This window comes from Ornithodoros turicata, chromosome 2 (assembly GCF_037126465.1).
Source record: "Ornithodoros turicata isolate Travis chromosome 2, ASM3712646v1, whole genome shotgun sequence".
NCBI lineage: Eukaryota > Metazoa > Arthropoda > Arachnida > Ixodida > Argasidae > Ornithodoros > Ornithodoros turicata.
This window is the reverse complement of record NC_088202.1, coordinates 29,709,061-29,726,911: the sequence shown is the minus strand read 5'-3', so window position 1 is coordinate 29,726,911 and position 17,851 is coordinate 29,709,061. Positions and strand designations below refer to the sequence as shown.

The 17,851-nt window shown below is 47.5% G+C and overlaps 1 protein-coding gene and 3 non-coding genes across 4 annotated transcripts; 3 read left to right on the top strand and 1 right to left on the bottom strand.

Annotated features, from left to right (window-relative positions):
- The first annotated feature begins 3,415 nt into the window (after positions 1-3,415).
- LOC135384481 (uncharacterized protein K02A2.6-like) lies at positions 3,416-4,351 on the top strand. The gene has a single exon (XM_064613683.1). The coding sequence runs from the start codon at positions 3,416-3,418 to the stop codon at positions 4,349-4,351; it is 936 nt and encodes a 311-aa protein (XP_064469753.1).
- An 8,504-nt stretch (positions 4,352-12,855) lies between these two features.
- Positions 12,856-12,927, bottom strand: Trnas-gga (transfer RNA serine (anticodon GGA)). Its single transcript has one exon. It is a non-coding gene; the product is annotated as a tRNA-Ser (tRNA).
- Positions 12,928-15,401: 2,474 nt separating this feature from the next.
- Trnas-gcu (transfer RNA serine (anticodon GCU)) lies at positions 15,402-15,483 on the top strand. The gene has a single exon. It is a non-coding gene; the product is annotated as a tRNA-Ser (tRNA).
- Positions 15,484-15,686: 203 nt separating this feature from the next.
- Positions 15,687-15,768, top strand: Trnas-gcu (transfer RNA serine (anticodon GCU)). Its single transcript has one exon. It is a non-coding gene; the product is annotated as a tRNA-Ser (tRNA).
- The last annotated feature ends 2,083 nt before the right edge of the window (positions 15,769-17,851 follow it).

Sequence of the window (17,851 nt, the reverse complement as noted above, 5' to 3'; positions counted from 1 at the left end):
AGAGTGGCGTACCGGAAGGGAAATACCTGTGCGTGCACACTGGAGCTGTAGCCACAGCACTCTTTTAACTTTGCTACTACCCTTCCTCATCTTAACAAGTGTCCTGAATATAGGACATGCAAGAGACAACCGTGTTTCATACGAGGTCGTTTCAGAGACTGTGTAAATAAATGCGTAGTTGTAGGGTTGCAAAAAAGACGAGGTGGCCGAGTGGGCAGATTCTACTTCCGGATGCGATAGCATACGGACGTTGTTGTCATAAGCTCGTCGCGAGCGGTTCCAAGGGCTACGCCTAGCCGGGATGGACAGGACGCAGCAACGAAACATGGGTACAAGGTTATACTATCGACGATACTGTTGTGTATTGTTGCGTGGTGTATGATTCAGCCAGGTGCGACGGCGCCGCTTTGGCGCGAGAAGATCATGTATCGCGGGGAAGCGTGTGTTCTCTGGTTTCAGGGATCACACGATGCGTTCACTCTGATGCCCAGGTCTGGCGTATCCTTTCTTGCAAAACAGACATATGTAGTCCAGAAAGCAATAAAGTTCGAGTTCATCGTGATAAACGGAGTCTCAATCTTCCCAAACTCAACCTTGGCGACGAGGATGGGATCTACTGAGCCTTCTCCGGGGAAGATTGACTTTCGTACGTGATCGCGCCCGATTCACAAGTTCACGAGACATCAGATGGCAGGTATTGGAACAATCAGTGAGTTCGATGTTTCCAATCCTTCTTCGTGGGATGTCTACGCGGATCAACTGCGCTTCTATTGCGAATCTAATGCTATCACGGATGCTACAAAAAAGTCTTGATGCTACAAAAAAGCGTGCTACGCTGCTGGCTGTTTGTGGTATCAAGACGCTTGGAATCGTTCGATCCCTCGTTTCACCAGCGTCTCCATCCGAAAAGTCCTACGATGAACTGATCGCACTGCTGAAAAGTCATTTCACTCCGAAGCCATCGGTAATATACAGCCTCTTCCAGTTCCACAAACGCGTGCAACGTTCCAACGAAAGGATCACTACATACGTGACTGAGTTACGCCGGCTAGCAGAGGACTGCAACTTCGGATCCACACTGAGTGAAAGACTACGTGATCAGCTTGTGTGCGGCATTCGTGATGACGGGTTATAACGGCGTCTGCTTGCCGAAACGGAGTTAACCTTCGAGAGCGCTAAAGCAAAACCCCTCGCTGCGGAAGCAGCGGCCGACCAAGCGAAGGAAATACAAACTCATGGGTTAGCTTCCGCAGCCCATCACATCAATAATGATCGCCGGGATCGTAACCGCAAAGGATCCACAGCGGAGTCCCGACATTCAGGATCCCCGAAGACTTCGTGCCACCCACGGATGTGGAGCGTCACATGACCGTGACCGGTGCCCGTTTCGAGAAGCAATTTGCCGTTACTGTCACAAAAAAGGACACATTGAACGCGTGTGTCGTGCAAATAACTCTCGTGACCAGAAAGTACAAACACCTGCCCGACAGCAACAGCGACAGGGTCAAAAGTCTTAGCCAACAACGCATGCAGTTGGACAGCCAGAAGAACATGTCTCAGATACTGCAAGTATCTATCACATGAACAATGTGAACGAAATAGGAACATCCACTCTCCGGAAGCAGTACACCAAAGTGAGAATAGATGGGTCTGAATGCCAGATGGAAGTCGAGTCAAGATCCGATTATTCTATTATTTCTGAAGCTACATACAAGCGCCTATGGCCAGAGAAGGGCCCAACTATTCATCTACTCTCCATTTCACGACGCGATTTCCAAAAGCAGCCTATTCCGCTGCGTGGCACATGCTTCGTTGATGTTTAGTATGGATCCTTCAGGGGTCCGCTGCGGCTTCTTATCGCTGACGGAGAACGAGTGAGTCTACTGGGGTACGAATGGTTCGCACCATTGGGTATCAAGTTGACGGGTGTTCACTACATGGATGCCAACCCCCTAGAGCAAGTACTCAACGACTTCAAAGAAGTATTTCAGGAAGGCCTTGGAAATTACACAGGACCTGTTGTTTCACTTCCACTAGATCCTTCTGTTCCACCCATCCGACTGAAGGCAAGGAATGTTCCACTGGCATTACGTCCGAAAATCGATGCTGCACTCGATCGTCTTATCGCCGATAATGTTATAGAAGCAATTTCAAATCCAAAATGGGCTACTCCTGTTGTTCCTGTCATTAAACCGTCAGTAGAAGTAAGACTGTGTGGCGACTACAAAGTTACTATCAACACCGGCATGCGTGCTCATCCATACCCCATTCCTGCAGTCAACCATCTTCTTTCAAGCTTGTCTGGTGGTGGCTGCGACGCAAAAATAGATCTCGCACAGGCCTATCTTCAACTACGTGTAGACGATGATGTTGCAGAAGCACAAACCATCATCACACACCGGGGTGCTTTTAAAGTGAAACGCCTCCAGTACGGTGTGAATCTAGCTCCAGGACTTTTCCAGCACTTAATTGACGAACTTCTCGTGGGACTACAGGGAGTAGCGCCCTATTTTGAGGACATCTTGATTCAAGTTGCTAACCAGGACGAACTTGCAAGACGATTGCGCGAAGTGTTACGTCGACTTGCCCGTGCTGGCCTGCGAGCCAGAAAGGACAAATGATTGTTTGGTGTGTCATCCGTAGAATTCCTGGGGTATCTTGTCGACGCTAACGGCATTCACCACGCAGATTCCAAGGTTACAGCGATCCATGATGCACCGCGTCCGAACAGCAAGCAAGAGCTTCAAGCTTTTCTTGGTCTGCTGAATTTCTACAATTCCTTTCTGAAGGACAAGGCTACCGTTGCTGAGCCGTTGCGTCGTCTTCTCGACAAGGACGCAGAGAGGAACTGGACTACCATCCATGACAAGGCTTTCCAGCGAGCAAAAGAACTTCTCTCATGAGATAGCGTTCTTGTACCATTCGACAAGAAACGTTCTATATTCCTCCCGTGTGATGCATCACCTTATGGTGTAGGGGCTGTACTAAGTCAGCAACAGCCAGATGGACGCGAAGCTGCAGTTGCATTCTGTTCACGCACGTTGACAACTACAGAGCGTAACTACGCACAAATCGACCGTGAAGCTCTCTCCATTATCGCTGGAGTAAAGATATTTCATCATTTTATCTATGGACGTGCACTTACAATTGTGACTGACCATCAACCACTTCTGGGAATATTCACAAGGTCAAAGCCCACTCCGATGATAATCTCACCAAGAATGCTTCGTTGGTCTCAGATGCTAATGCTTACGAGTTTGAGCTTGTTCATCGACCTGGGAAGAAAATCGCTAATGCAGATGCTCTAAGCCGCTTGCCTCTTCCCGTCAAAGACGAAACTATACCGTGTCCGCCTGAAGTGCTGTTCACCGAAGAGCTGGCCAGTCCACCGCTTCACGCGAAGGACATTGCAAGCATGACTATACGCGATCCTCAACTTTCCCGAGCTCTCAACTGGGTGTGGAAGGGTTGGCCAGATGACAAAGGTCCAGATGAGTTCAAGACATTCTGGTCGAAACGCTATGAGTTATCTGCTCATAAGAACTGCCTCTTGTGGCGAAACAGAGTAATAATTCCCAAAGAGGGTCAACAGCAAGTGTTAGACAAGCTCCATCTGGGTCATCCAGGGATTGGACACATAAAAGCCCTTTCTCGGTCGTACGTATGGTGGCCGAAGCTCGATGAGGACATCGAACAGTGTGTCAAGAGTTGCACCGAATGCCAATCCACGAGGCATGCACCACCAGGTGCGCCGATACATTCTTGGGAGGTTCCACACTCTCCATGGTCTCGTCTTCACGTGGACTTTGCTGGTCCATTCTATGGACAATCATTCCTCCTAGTAGTTGACGCCTACTCAAAGTGGCTAGAGGTAAAGCTCATGCCATCTACATCTGCCGAAGCTACTGTCAACGCACTACGGGAGATCTTCGTTACGCACGGCATTCCAGATGTTGTGGTCGGCGACAACGGACCTCAGTTCACACCTGCTCACTTCCAAACATTCCTTCGAAGAAACGCTATAAGGCAAATTCTCGTGGCTCCCTATCACGCTGCAAGCAACGGACAGGCAGAACGAATGGTACAAACAATGAAGCACACAATGAAACGTATTGTACATGGCAGCTGGCAGCAACGACTTGCTCGTTTCCTCTTGCATCAGCATACCACTTCAAACTCATCAACAGGTTTTAGTCCAGCCGAACTCCTTATGCGACGCAGGTTGAAGACTTGTCTGGACAGATTGCATCCCGACGGAATAAGTAATCGGCAGAAGGTACAGGAAAAGCAGGCTCCCAGACCAGCCGTAAGGACCTTTAAAGACTGTGACCCAGTGTATGTGCGAAACTAAGGCCATGGGCAGCCACGGATCCCTGCAACAATTGAGAAGCCTACTGGACCTGTGTCGTACAGAGTTACATTCTACCAGTTCGCTGGATTTCTACCCATCTACGTTCGCTACTGACGATCCGATGGCCTCAGGAGGTAAGCAACCCGTCCTCTCTTTCTCACATGTCGCACTCCTAGGGGATAGCTGTTACAAGTACATCCACGAACACATCCCACACGGAGAACATGGACCTCACATACACTTTTCAAGCGGCGCAAGAATACGAGACATCATGACACATGTGACCGCCGCCCCACCGAACATCACGCACTTCATACTCCACGTAGGGACCAACGACATCGCACGGTCGACAGCACAACATGTCATCCAGGAATTCGAAGCACTAGTTTCCTTCATCACAAACAACAGACCAGGCGCTGAAATAGTACTGACAACGATACTTCCCCGAAGACAGAACAAACACCGAGCATACATATACCAGGACACATGGCTACACGAGTTCGACAGGAAGGCGCACGCTGTCAACAACCACCTCATCCACATGCGTCAGGTACACACCAACGTTATGGTTATCACACACGCACCTTTCGAATACCACGCTGAAGCACATCTCGCTCGGGACGGCATCCACCCAAACCACGCAGGCGTACGAGCTATGGCACACAACATCAAACACCTGATGGTCCATAGATGCCGTCCTGCACTGACAAACGCTCAAACACAACATCCTCAACCAGCTTACACTTTAAGTGCCAGCACCGCAAACACGCCAGAACACACGATGGCATCAAAGGGGACCACAACGACCACTGCACCCACGCATACACACGCGGCAAACGACAACACTCCGAACACAACCCGCACACACACAAAGTTCGCGCAAACTGTGACACGGAAAACCACAAGCACGCAAACACAGACAGATGACATCGAGGAACACAGCGAGTCTCCACAGCCACTGACCCCACAGCCACCGACCCCACAGACACGACGCACGCGCACATCACGCAGAAAACACCGTTGACTATCTAATCACCAGCCCACCATGCAGTCAACGAACTTTCTATGAATGCGAAAACTCATGGAGAAACGTAGCCGATACCTACATCATCTACGGATCTACACCCACCACCTGGCTCACAACACAGTACCTAAAGGCCTCACCCCTAAAACAGTTCCTGCATTAGGAAAACTGACACCTGAACTAGAGCTAGAGTGGGCATCAGCCCTTAACAACACAGCCCGTACGTTTCTAGAAATATTAAAGAAACAGTGCCACGCGCAACTTGCTACGATCCAGGCCCATATGAATAATATCAGTCTCACCGACGCGGAGGCAAACACTCTCGAACTACACATTCAACAACTCAACCACGAGCTAGCTAACAAGGAACACTCAAAACTCGGAAAACCTAATTCCAACAACGACACGGATACCGGACCCACTAACACGACACACGCAGCAGCCGAACAAATAATTTCCAGCACCACAACCACAACTCCCCGCAACATCGCTGAGTCACCCCGAGAAAACGCTGACGCAAGCACCGTAATAGATATATCACGCTCACTAACCAGCAAGGAACTACAAGTCCTCTCTAGGGGGTTAACATTCTGCCCTACACTCAATTCTGTTAACGAATACGAAATCCACAAAGACATATCAGACTTTGCGAGACGGCTACGCCTTAGAGAATTCTTCGCTCATTCAACACAAGAAAACAACAACGACTTCCGACTACCATCAACCTGGACACCAAATCACGGCCGAGAACCCGCATTAGACCTGTACTTTAAACAAGTAAGCAACGACATCCTTCGCGGTATTTCCCAAAGCTCGCGTGGTCACAACCTCACTAAAACACAGCGTGACATCATCAAAGCGCTAGCTGACAGAGATGATATCATTATCAAGCCCGCAGATAAGGGTGGGAGTATCGTCATCTGGCCCACAGATAAATATATTTCTGAAGCTCATAGGCAACTCAACAATACGCAACACTACCTCAAACTGGACCATGACCCAACAAAGGAGTACACGGCGCTAATAACCCATACCATACAGGACCTCCACGAACGAAAGCTCATCACACGTGATGACCTCAGATATCTCACCCCATCAAACACAGGCGCAGGTCGTTTCTATTTACTGCCCAAAATCCACAAGGTACACGCCAACGAGCTCTACACGGCTGACATCCCCGGCAGGCCAATTGTATCTAATAACAACACACCAACAGAAAGACTCTCGAAATTCCTGGACCACTATTTAAACCATATTCCGACAACACTGCCATCGCATGTACAAGACACACCCCACCTCCTCAGAATAACCAGAGATATAAACAACACTCGTACATTTGGTAGGGACACAATACTAGCCACGCTGGATGTGACATCACTGTATACTAACATCCCACACAACGACGGAATCACAGCCCTCTGCAATACCCTTTCTATAACAAACACCAGAAAAGACACGGAAACCATACTCGCTCTAATAAACTTGGTCCTTAAACTGAACTACTTCGAGTTCAATTTTGAACACTACCTACAAGTACACGGTACAAGTATGGGCACACCTGTTGCACCCACATACGCAAATATCCTAATGGGGTTCTTAGAAAACAAAGTTCTCAGCGCCCTCTCATTGAAACCCACTGTGTACCTTCGATACATCGATGATATACTGATAATATGGGAACACGGGGAACATGAATTTCAAAAGTTCATAGATCTACTGAACACCGCACATAGCAACATAAAGTTCACATCACAACAGTCAACTCACTTAATTAACTTCCTCGACACCACAGTATCACTAGACAACGGCAACCTCATCACAACCCTGTACAAAAAGCCAACTGACAAACAACAATACCTTCACTTCAAGAGTCACCACCCGCGTCACTGTAAGGTTGGAATTCCTAATGGGCAGAGTGTAAGACTACGCAGTTTGTTCAAACGACACAGATTACGCTGAGAAGCTTGACGAACTCTGCAGTACACTTGCCAAAAGGGACTATACAGACTCCCTCCTAACCGAATTCCGTCGCAAGGCACTCACACTCGATCGAGACGAGGTTCTGGAAAACCGAAAAAATCCTGACGCGTGCCAAATAAGCTTCATCACAAGATATTCCAACGCACTTCCAAACATCAAAGCCATTTTACAGAAGCACGAGCCCCTCCTTCAAAGCAGTGACCGACTTAGCAATATATTCACAAATCCCATACAGGTGACATACCGACGCGCAAAAAACCTGGCGGACTCCTTGGTCAATGCCAAAATCAGCAAAACAAGCACCCCGTACACGGGAACACGACCCTGCAACCTCCCGCGCTGCAAAACATGCAAGCACGTTCAACACGCTAACTCCATCAAAAGCACTGCAAGCAATTACACGAGGAGGAGGAGGAGTGTCGTTGGGAGGAACCCGAGAGGTCTGCCTGCCTGATTAGGCGGCATGTTTCTCGGGAAGGGAAAGGTGGTGGAGAGGAGGAGAGGAAAGGGTGAAGTGGAAGACCGAGCGGAATCAGCTAGGGGGGAGGATAGCTGCGTCCATGGGCCGACTTCAGGGGAACTGTGCCGGCATACGCCTATTACACATCTGAGGGAAACCCAGGAAAAACCCCAGACGGCACAGCCGGCCCGCGGATTCGAACCGCGGACCTCCCAGTCTCCAAGCGCACGCGTTACCGCTGCGCCACCGGACCCACCCCGTTAACCACGCATTCACATGCACAAGCTCCAATGTCATATACTGCATTGAATGCGGCGATTGCTCTATGCAATACATTGGTGAAACCGGCCAACAAATGAACAACCGCCTTACCGGACACAGAACCGACACGTCCAACAAACTCCCCAAAGCAGTCGCCGAACACTTTAACGTTCCTGGTCACAATTTTGACAACATTAAACTATATATTCTAGAAACCGGGTTTAAATCCACACGTGACAGACGTGATAGGAAGTCTTATCTCATATACAAGTTCAACGCTCTTCACCCGTCCGGTATCAACAAATCACAAGGCACCCTAGAAACACTTCACAAATAAAATATGCTTTTCCCTTCTACCTCCATTATCATCTGTTATGTTCTGCATGGCCACTGCTTTCTACTTTCTTTATTGCATGCCACAACTTTGCATTACAATAATAATAATAATAATAAAAAAACCGTTGTTGGTTCTGGAATTTTCCCCACGTAATCACTAACCTCCTTATCTTTCGCTATGCTTGCCAATTCTTGCCTGTTGTCCCGTTTCGTCCACGTGTTCGTGAACCTTCCATTTTTCTGTAACCGGTCTGTAGCCTAGATCACTACGTTCACATAATCCCCTCCACACTCTAACAAAGCAGCCATTCACTCCGGCCGTAAAACCCCGTACGGAACCTTTCTTCCCTCCGGGCTGTTGACCCACAATTCGCATGAACCTTTAAACACGTCACACCTAACCCTTTAAATACCATGCCAATGATGAGGACGGTGCCCAGAAGAAGAACAGTCTCTGTTCGAAATATCGGCGGCTTCTGTCCTGAGGCAACTCCTTCCTACATTCTACCGGTTCGCTGGATTTCTACCCATCTAGAGTTATAACTCAGGATGGCAGGGTTGTGCGACGCCATCTAAACCAAATGAGAGGTCCCGCCACACCAAGCAACGGACTGCTAGAGTTAGTTGAGAACCCGACTGATGTTTCTACAGGCGACTGTGTCCCACAAGGGCTTGTAACACCTACATCTATTCCAATGGATCAAGCACTATATAGCTAGTTCCCCAGCTGTTCCAGAAGCCAGTGCGTCTTCACCGCAACTTAGTGGTCCTATCTCTACACGACCACGCAGAATACGTCTGCGATATTTGGACGATTTTGTCAGCTAGAGGGAAGGGGTGTTGTGTACTGTTGCGTGGTGTATGATTCAGAAAGGTGTGACGGCACCGCTTTGGCGCGAGAACATCACGTATCGCGGGGAAGCGTGTGTTCTCTGGTTTCGGGGATCACGCGATGCGTTCACTCTGATGCGCCAGTCGGGCGTATCCCTTCTGCAGAACAGACATATGTAGTCCAGAAAGTAATAAAGTTCGAGTTCATCGTGATCAACGGAGTCTCAATCTCCCAAACTCAATAGATACCTCCAGGCAGCGTGTCACTTAACACGCTTTTGCTGCACGCTGACCCGACGGGAAGACCTTACAACGTGGACCACTTCGGCAACGCACTGAAAGATATTGTTTCTAAAGAAGAAGTCGCCGGGTTCGGGGCGTATCAGTTGAACCATGTATGGGCAATAACACTTCATACAACTGTTCAGAAGGAAAAACTGCTGGCTCGCCAAGATGTCATCGTATCTGGAAGACCGCCGCTTTGTCTCAAGTGTAAGAAGGTTGTCCATATAAGGAAGCAATGTCAAACGCCCTGGTCCAAAGCCTGTCGTACTTTTGGGCACGTGGAAGACGAATGTGTCAGCACCTATGCTTCGAAGCTACGGAGCTCCAGACATGGAACGACGGAGTATTTTATCGAGGACATAGCAGATAGCCCGGAAACCAACAGAAAAGAAGGATGCAGAAGTCATGGCACCTGTAGACGACGTGAATGAAGAAACTACGGGAGATGTGACAGCAGGGAGTAATCAAGAACCGGAAAAAGACGCCAGTGAGGAAACAACGAAACGACGAAAGTCTAGATTCAATGTATCTGAAGGATGTGCAGAAAGTGGACAGCAACAGCGTGATACTACGGATACAAAAAAAAAAAAAATTGTGAGAGTGTCCCTGTTAGCAAAGTAAAGAGAATGAAACCGGAAAGCAAGACCGTTTGTGGTCCAGGGCCCCTGGAGGTGGGGCAGTCAATGCTAGACAACATGGACTTTACTGATATTTGAATTGGACTATGTATTGCAAAAGGACGCCTGACCTTCACAAATATTTAGAGGTAAGATAAAAACCGCCCTGCAAATATGGGAGATGTAACCAATTCCTCAGTGCAATGAAGGGAAGGCAATTAAGAATTACTTTAAAAGCGATAAAACCCCCGTGCCGGGGAACAAGTCAAAAGACGACACAACACACAGGCACAGACTGACAAACAAGGATTTATTATTATCAAACCTGGTTTATATCCTCTAACCTAACCAACAACGCCTTCTTCAGCAAGGTTCCCAATCACACCCTCAGCATGCCTATATAGTGACTTTATCTTTATCAAAAGCACAGGACTTATCTTGCGTCCCTCCTGTTTGCATCTTCCAAAAACTTCTCGACTGGAGCAGTTATCAGCACTGAAGGCACACTCACACACCTGGACCCCGCATTTTTTGTACTTAAAGCTTCACGATATAATAAAGCACCGCCCTTATTACTCTTATATAAAATTTTTGTCTCATGAAATTTAGCAACACAACCCTGGCAACTTTTTAAATGCTCAACCAAGTTTCCATACCCCCTGCTAAGAATTACAACACTTAATGTCCGGGGACTTTCTGGGAGGAAGAAACAGTATCAGCTAAGAAGGTACCTAGATACGTGTCCTGTGATAGAAGTGTTGGCGTTACACGAAACCAAAATTAGTACTCATGAGGGGACCAAAGAGCTACTGGAAAAAATTTTTCCTGTCAGAGTACGAAGCTGTTGTTAGTCGCTCCGTTGAAGGGTCAGGAGGCTGTTTATTGTTGGTTAGAAGGTCAGTGGATTACGAACCAGTGGTTTACGTTGCGGATAGCAATGGCCATATGGCTTTACTGGATATTGCGTTTGATGACGAAGTGTGGCAACTAATGTGCATTTACGCACCAAACGATGATAAAGAGAGAGAGAGACATTCTTTTGTTCTTTACAAAAGTACATAGAAACAGATCGTACTACAGTCGTGCTTGGTGATTTCATTTGTGTTCTCAACGCGAAAGACAGAAGCCATGGAAGATCACAGCATGATAGGAGTGTGGATGTACTGAGAAATATTGTGAGCCTGTGCAACCTGGTAGATATAGCAAAATGTGTGAAAGAAACGATGAGGTACACGCACTACCAAAGGGGCAGCGAAGCACGACTTGATCGTATATATGTGTCGGGGAAAAACGCAACGGAGTTAGTAGGTACAGTGTATTACCAGTTCATTTTAGTGGTAACTGTATGGTTCTTGCAACGCTTGGTGATGTGGCAGATAAGACAAGAAACTGTGGGTGGCAACAGTGGAAGCTCAACAACGAACTGTTACAAGATGAATTACGTTGTAAGACAGCTCATTGTACAGATGAAACATTCGGAGCAAGCGTATGGTGTACAGTGGGAAATTGCAAAACAGAAAGTGCGCGAAACGGCCATTGAAAGATGTAGTATAACGTCATATAAAAAGAATGAAGAAAACACATTGAAGAAAAGATTGTGCAGTCTGATCAAGATGGAATCTGAGATGCCAGGAGAATTCTTTGAAGATATTCAGGATACAAAGCTCGGGCTCAGTCTTATCCAAGAAAGCAAGTGCCAGGGCGCCATGATAAGAGCAAGGTCACAAGGATTCTTGCCGGATGAGCGGCCAAGCAAATATTTTCACCAGAAAGAAAGAAGGCATTCCGTTCGGAACAAGATTACTAAAATGAGTGACGGTGGACGGAAGATTGATACGCAGAAGGACATAGAAGAATCTTTCTGGAATTATTATAACTCTTTGTTGGGAAATGCACGCCCAGCTGGTGGTGGGATGACTCAGGAACGAATTCGGGAGTTGATGCCGCAACTAGATGACCAAGAGAAGGAAGAACTAGAGGCGCCGATTTCAAAGGATGAAGTTCGTCAAGCCATCAAAGCACTGCAGAACAATCGGTCACCCGGGCCCGATGGTATCAGCGCTGAGTTCTACAAGAAACATGTTGACTTGCTGAGTGCAGTGCTAGTGAAGGTATTTAGTGAGACTGAGACTAACAACATTCTACCGTACTCAATGGAACGTTCAAGTACAGTGCTCATCCCAAAAGAAATCCCTGACGGATCCGTTCCAAGAGTGACAGATTTCAGACCGATAACCCTCACCAACGTCGACTACAAAATATTCGCCAAAGTCATTGCAGCGAGGATGCAGAAAGTAATGCCAAAACTAGTGGGTGAACATCAAACCTGTGCTATACAAAGATTAGTATTCAAAGCAACATACATGTGGCAAGGACAGTACTGGACAGATGCAGACTAGAAGGAGACCAGGCAGCTATGATGCAGTTCGACCTGTCCAAAGCGTTCGATCGGGTGAATCATTTCTTTCTGTTTTCCATCCTTGAAGCAGTGAATATGGGTCCTATCTTCATAAACAGGATACGCCTGTCTTACGCAATGGCTGAGACTCGTCTGGTCATCAATAAAATCCTGAGCGAACCCATTGCACTGCAGAACTCAGTACGTCAAGGCTGCCCCATGTCCCCACATCTGTTTGACTTATACTTAGAACCCCTGTGCCGAAGCATAAACAAGTGTACTGACGAATGGAAACAACTCAGGGAAAAGAGGTGCTGACGCCAGGAATCGAACCTGGGTCTTCTGATTTCCGGTCAGATATGCTAACCGCTACACCACACCAGCACGCCGTTTCCCTTGAGCCATTGAGTGCCTCAAGTACGGGGGGGGACGGACAACCAACCACGCTATTCCCATTCTCTCTTACATCTTTCTCACTCACTCTCTCATTCAGACACGAGGCAGGGCGATTGTAAACGACGTAAACAACGAGATTTGGCCGAGGCAGACCAACAATTAGGGACGACACAGACAAGTAAGCCTCAAACGCCCAGAAATTTCTGGGCGTTTGAGGCTTACTTGTCTGTGTCGTCCCTAATTGTTGGTCTGCCTCGGCCAAATCTCGTTGTTTAAGTGTACTGACGTGCACGCTAACACTTGGCAGCACGGAGATAAAGACGCTTGCGTATGCGGATGACCTGACCGCGTTGCCAAGCGTTGCCAAAGTCATGGAAATTGTCGAAGGATACTGTGAAGCATCAGGGGCACAACTAAACAAAGATAAATCTGTCGGTGTATGGGCAGGCGAGTGGGGATCCAAGCCTAAGGAATATGAGGGCATGACATGGCAGACAAACCTACCAAAATATCTGGGGGTGCCTTTGGAAGATAGTATCAACACGAACCATGTGTGGAAGACGGTAGCGGACAAGGTGCGTAAGCAGGCTTTCACGTGCAAACCAAGCGAACTATCTATATTTCAGCGAGCAAAAGTCTGCAATATGTTTCTGGTTGCGACGGTTGTGTATTTATTGCAGGTTCTCCCGTGTGCTCGCAAGAACATTCATGTGCTTCACAGGATTTTTGCAACTTTGATATGGTGTTCCAAATTCGAGCCAATGCGACGAGAAAACCTGTTCAAAAGTGTCACAGACGGTGGGCTCGGACTACATCATTTGTTTGTAAAACAGATAGTCATGAGACTGTTCTCTCTCAGGAACGCTTCCCACCCTGTCTTGAGACCTATGTTACAGTGTGTGACTGGAGAGCACCTGCCATGCATAGCGGTTCCTGTAGTTAAACTGAAGGCTAAGCTTCTTGGATTTTATAATGAGGTTGTAGGATGTGTTAAGTTCTTGCTTTGTAGATATTCTGTGCAATATGTTTTTGAAGTCGACAGAAAACGACTTGCAAGTGATCTTATCGATTCCTTACTTCCAACACCTCTGTATCGTGCGGTATCGCAAGAAGGGAAAGGGAAAGATGTTTTGTGCCGTGTAAGCAAGATGCCAATTAGAGCGGATTTGAAGACTTTTTTTTCCGACTTCATGCAGGTATTCTTCCTGTTACGGCGTGGCTTGCATCAAAAGGAATTTTTGTACCGTGGACTCTTAATTGTCGCGTGTGTAATGTGCCTGAGACGACTGACCACGTATTTCTGTACTGCAATGAGGCTATGTTTTTTTTGGGATGGCGTACAACAAAAGCTGAAAAAGACACTGTACTTAAACGAGCACACAAGTAGGTTTTTGCCATTGGCTAGGGGGACGGATACCAGATATGATATGATCATTGTAATCGGCCTGCACGCACTGTGGAAGCTCAAGATGCTGAGTCGGAATGAGGAACCCTTAAAACCCCCTTTTGAGTATTTCCAACAAGAAATGTTGGAAACCTTCAAAATAGCACGATACAGGGAAGACGTACCCGAGTGTTTACAAAATAAGTGACCGGGAGTGTATTCCCTGGATGTGACTGGGAGTCACATAGAGCGTTTTACATTATTTTTCATTATGTGACGTGTACGAATGTATAAGACTTGTGGAATAAAAGGAAAAAAAGAGGTGGCCGAGTGGTTAAGGCGTTGGACTGCAAATCCAATGGGCTCTGTACCTCTTTTCTGTCGCCAAGAAAACATTGGTAGCTCATCTTCTCGATGTACTCTTGCCTGTGCCCATCTACCGTCAAACGACTCCGGGTGGCATGGCACGGATGTATTGTGCAGAGTCAAGAAGATGCCGGTCAAGCTCAACATGAAGTCCTTTTTCTTTAAATTACACACGTCGACACTGCCCGTGAAAGCTTGGCTTCAACAGAAGGGATTCTATGTTCCGTGGTCCGTGAACTGCAGATTTTGCAATACGCCCGAGACTGTCGATCACCTTTTTCTGGACTGCACAGAAGCTTTATTCTTTTGGGATGATTTACAGTTCAAGGTCCTTAAGCGCCGTCTTTCGCTTAGCCCACATACTATTCGTTTCCACCCATTACCCCCCGGAGAAAATGTGAGATACGATATCGTTCTCCTTGCTGCCATGTACTGTTTGTGGAAGCTTCGTTTGGCCGATAGGAACAAAGCGCCCTTGTGTCCTCCTATGAAATATTTCAAAGCCGAACTACTGCAGGTAAAGTTAGCTTGTATTCAGCTTTTAGAAGTGCTTGAGTGGTTAGATACAGTCTGCGAAAGGCTGTATGCTTTGTAGAAGTTGTGTTATTGATGTGTCCGGTATAGAGGAGAAACACCGTATTCTCTCTGTTATTGTGTCGTAAGTGACTCAGAGTAGTAAGCTCAGAAAAATAAAGGTGAAAAAAAAAAAAACGACGAGGTGGCCGAGTTGTTAAGGAGTTGGACTGCTAATCCAATGGGCACTGCCTGCGTGGGTTCGAGTCCCATCCACGTCGAGAGTGGCGTACCGGAAGTGAAATACCTGTGCGTGTACACTGGAGCCGCAGCCACAACACTCTTTTCACTTTGCACACACGAACTTCCCTTCCTCATCTTAACAAGTGCCCTGAATATAGGACATACAAGAGACACCCGTGTTTCATACGAGGTCGTTTCAGAGACTGTGTAAATAAATGCGTAGTTGTAGGGCTGCAAACAAGACGAGGTGGCCGAGTTGTTAAGGCGTTGGACTGCTAATCCAATGGGCACTGCCTGCGTGGGTTGGAGTCCCATCCACGTCGAGAGTGGCGTACCGGAAGTGAAATACCTGTGCATGTACACTGGAGCCGCAGCCACAACACTCTTTTCACTTTGCACACATGAACTTCCCTTCCTCATCTTAACAAGTGCCCTGAATATAGGACATGCAAGAGACACCCGTGTTTCATACGAGGTCGTTTCAGACACTGTGTAAATAAATGCGTAGTTGTAGGGCTGCAAACAAGACGAGGTGACCGAGTTGTTAAGGCGTTGGACTCCTAATCCAATGGGCTCTGCCCGCGTGGGTTCGAGTCCCATCCAGTCCCAGCGAGTGGCGTACGGGAAGTGAAATACCTGTGCGTGTACACTGGAGCTGTAGCCACAACACTCTTCTTTGCACACACCTACTTCCCTTCCTCATCTTAACAAGTGCCCTGAATATAGGACATGCAAGAGACACCAATAGTATAATTATATGTCCTATAGCCAAGCGTTTTCTCTAATCCAATTCCAATCCAATTCGAATCCAATTCTAATCCAATTCGAATCCAATTCTAAGCCCTAATCCAGTTCTAATCCAACACAAGCCAAATCCAAAGCCATCTGATTGGCCGCCATTAGCTCCGCCCAGTTCACGCTGAATGGCCCATGCTAAGCCTACTGATCATTGATTGGTTGACTGTAGCTCCGCCCCTTTATGCTAATTACTCGGCTCTGCCAACTTCACGCTGATTGGTGCATGCGTGTCGCTGAGCACAGCTCCGCCCCTTTATGCTAATTAACTGGCTCCGCTGATTGGTTCATTCGAAGCATACTGATCACTCTCCACATTTTCCAGACTTTCTAAGCGCTCTGGTTGGCCGTCCCCAATTTAAGCCTACCGATTGGCCCGTTCTAAGCCCACTGATTGGCTGACTAAGCCCGCTGAACATAGCCTTCGTTAGCGCCCGCCAGATGGCGCGCTTGGCAGCGACCCTGCTGCGGCTTTATCTCATACGTCCAAACTTACCTCGTGCCACCAGATGGCGCGACTCAGGTGCATCAACTCCGCACGGTTCCACTTTGAGGCATCACACGAGCGAGAGAACTTTGTCGAGATGTGCTGCAACATATTGCGCTCCCGTTTCACCGCAAACAAGTTGCGGGACATCATACGCGAAATCTTGGATGAGTACCTGTCGGCTTACAGGAAGCAATCACTGCGCGAGCTTCAGGAACTACGTCAGGAAGAAATAAGAGACCTGCAGACGATCATCAATCGCGCTAGGAGCTATGGATGAAAATAAAGATGCATCACACCTCGCTACACAGTCTGCTCAAGTTATTCCACGATGCGCATGCAGTTCCAGAATCCCGCTCGAATTCTTATCTCAAGCGCGTCCATGTGTGGCAAGACGGTGCTCACGCAGAATATAATGAGACACCCCGAGTTATTTAGCATTCCACCACAGAAGATACTCGACGTACGAAAGTATGCAGCCGGATGGGAAAAGGATATCGACGGCGTGGAGTTTATGGACAGGATACCCACAGATTGGGATGAGCGATATCCCACTCTCATTGACGATCAAATCACGGAAAAGAGGGGTCTATCGGAGGTAGAGTCGCTGTTTGTGAACTGAAAATGAGGACAAGTATTACCTAACTTTCCTCATCTTGAAGACAATAGTGAAACATACCTTTCTCGTTGTGCGCTTCACCGGGAGTCGACCGACGGAAGTAGCTTCACAGACCTCAAATGAGTTGTATATATCGCAACTTTTATATAAAGCGCCCCTGGAGGAGCGCATGGGTGGTGCGATTTTGTTTACACAATCACGCAGGAACAGCCGGTCATATATGATGCGCGCGCGCGCGCGAAGGACATTTGGAACTTCTTGGAAACCAAAGTGGATAAGCGAACCCTTTGTTTTTGGTTACAGAAAGCTTGTTTCTGCATGTGGAAATGAGAGGGCTATAACAGGCAGTCCACTTTGACGTGGGATCGTAGAGATTTTTTTCTTAAGATAGACTTGCCTTATTAGGCACAACAGTTTACTTTTTTAATACGCGTGGCCTCGGGGCGTGACTGCCGAAGCTAGATGACTTCATTTCTCGAAAAACATGATTTACGATCTACAAACT

Coding starts and splice junctions, on each gene's coding strand:
- LOC135384481 (XM_064613683.1), top strand. CDS start 3,416: ATGACTATACGCGATCCTCAACTTTCCCGAGCTCTCAACTGGGTGTGG.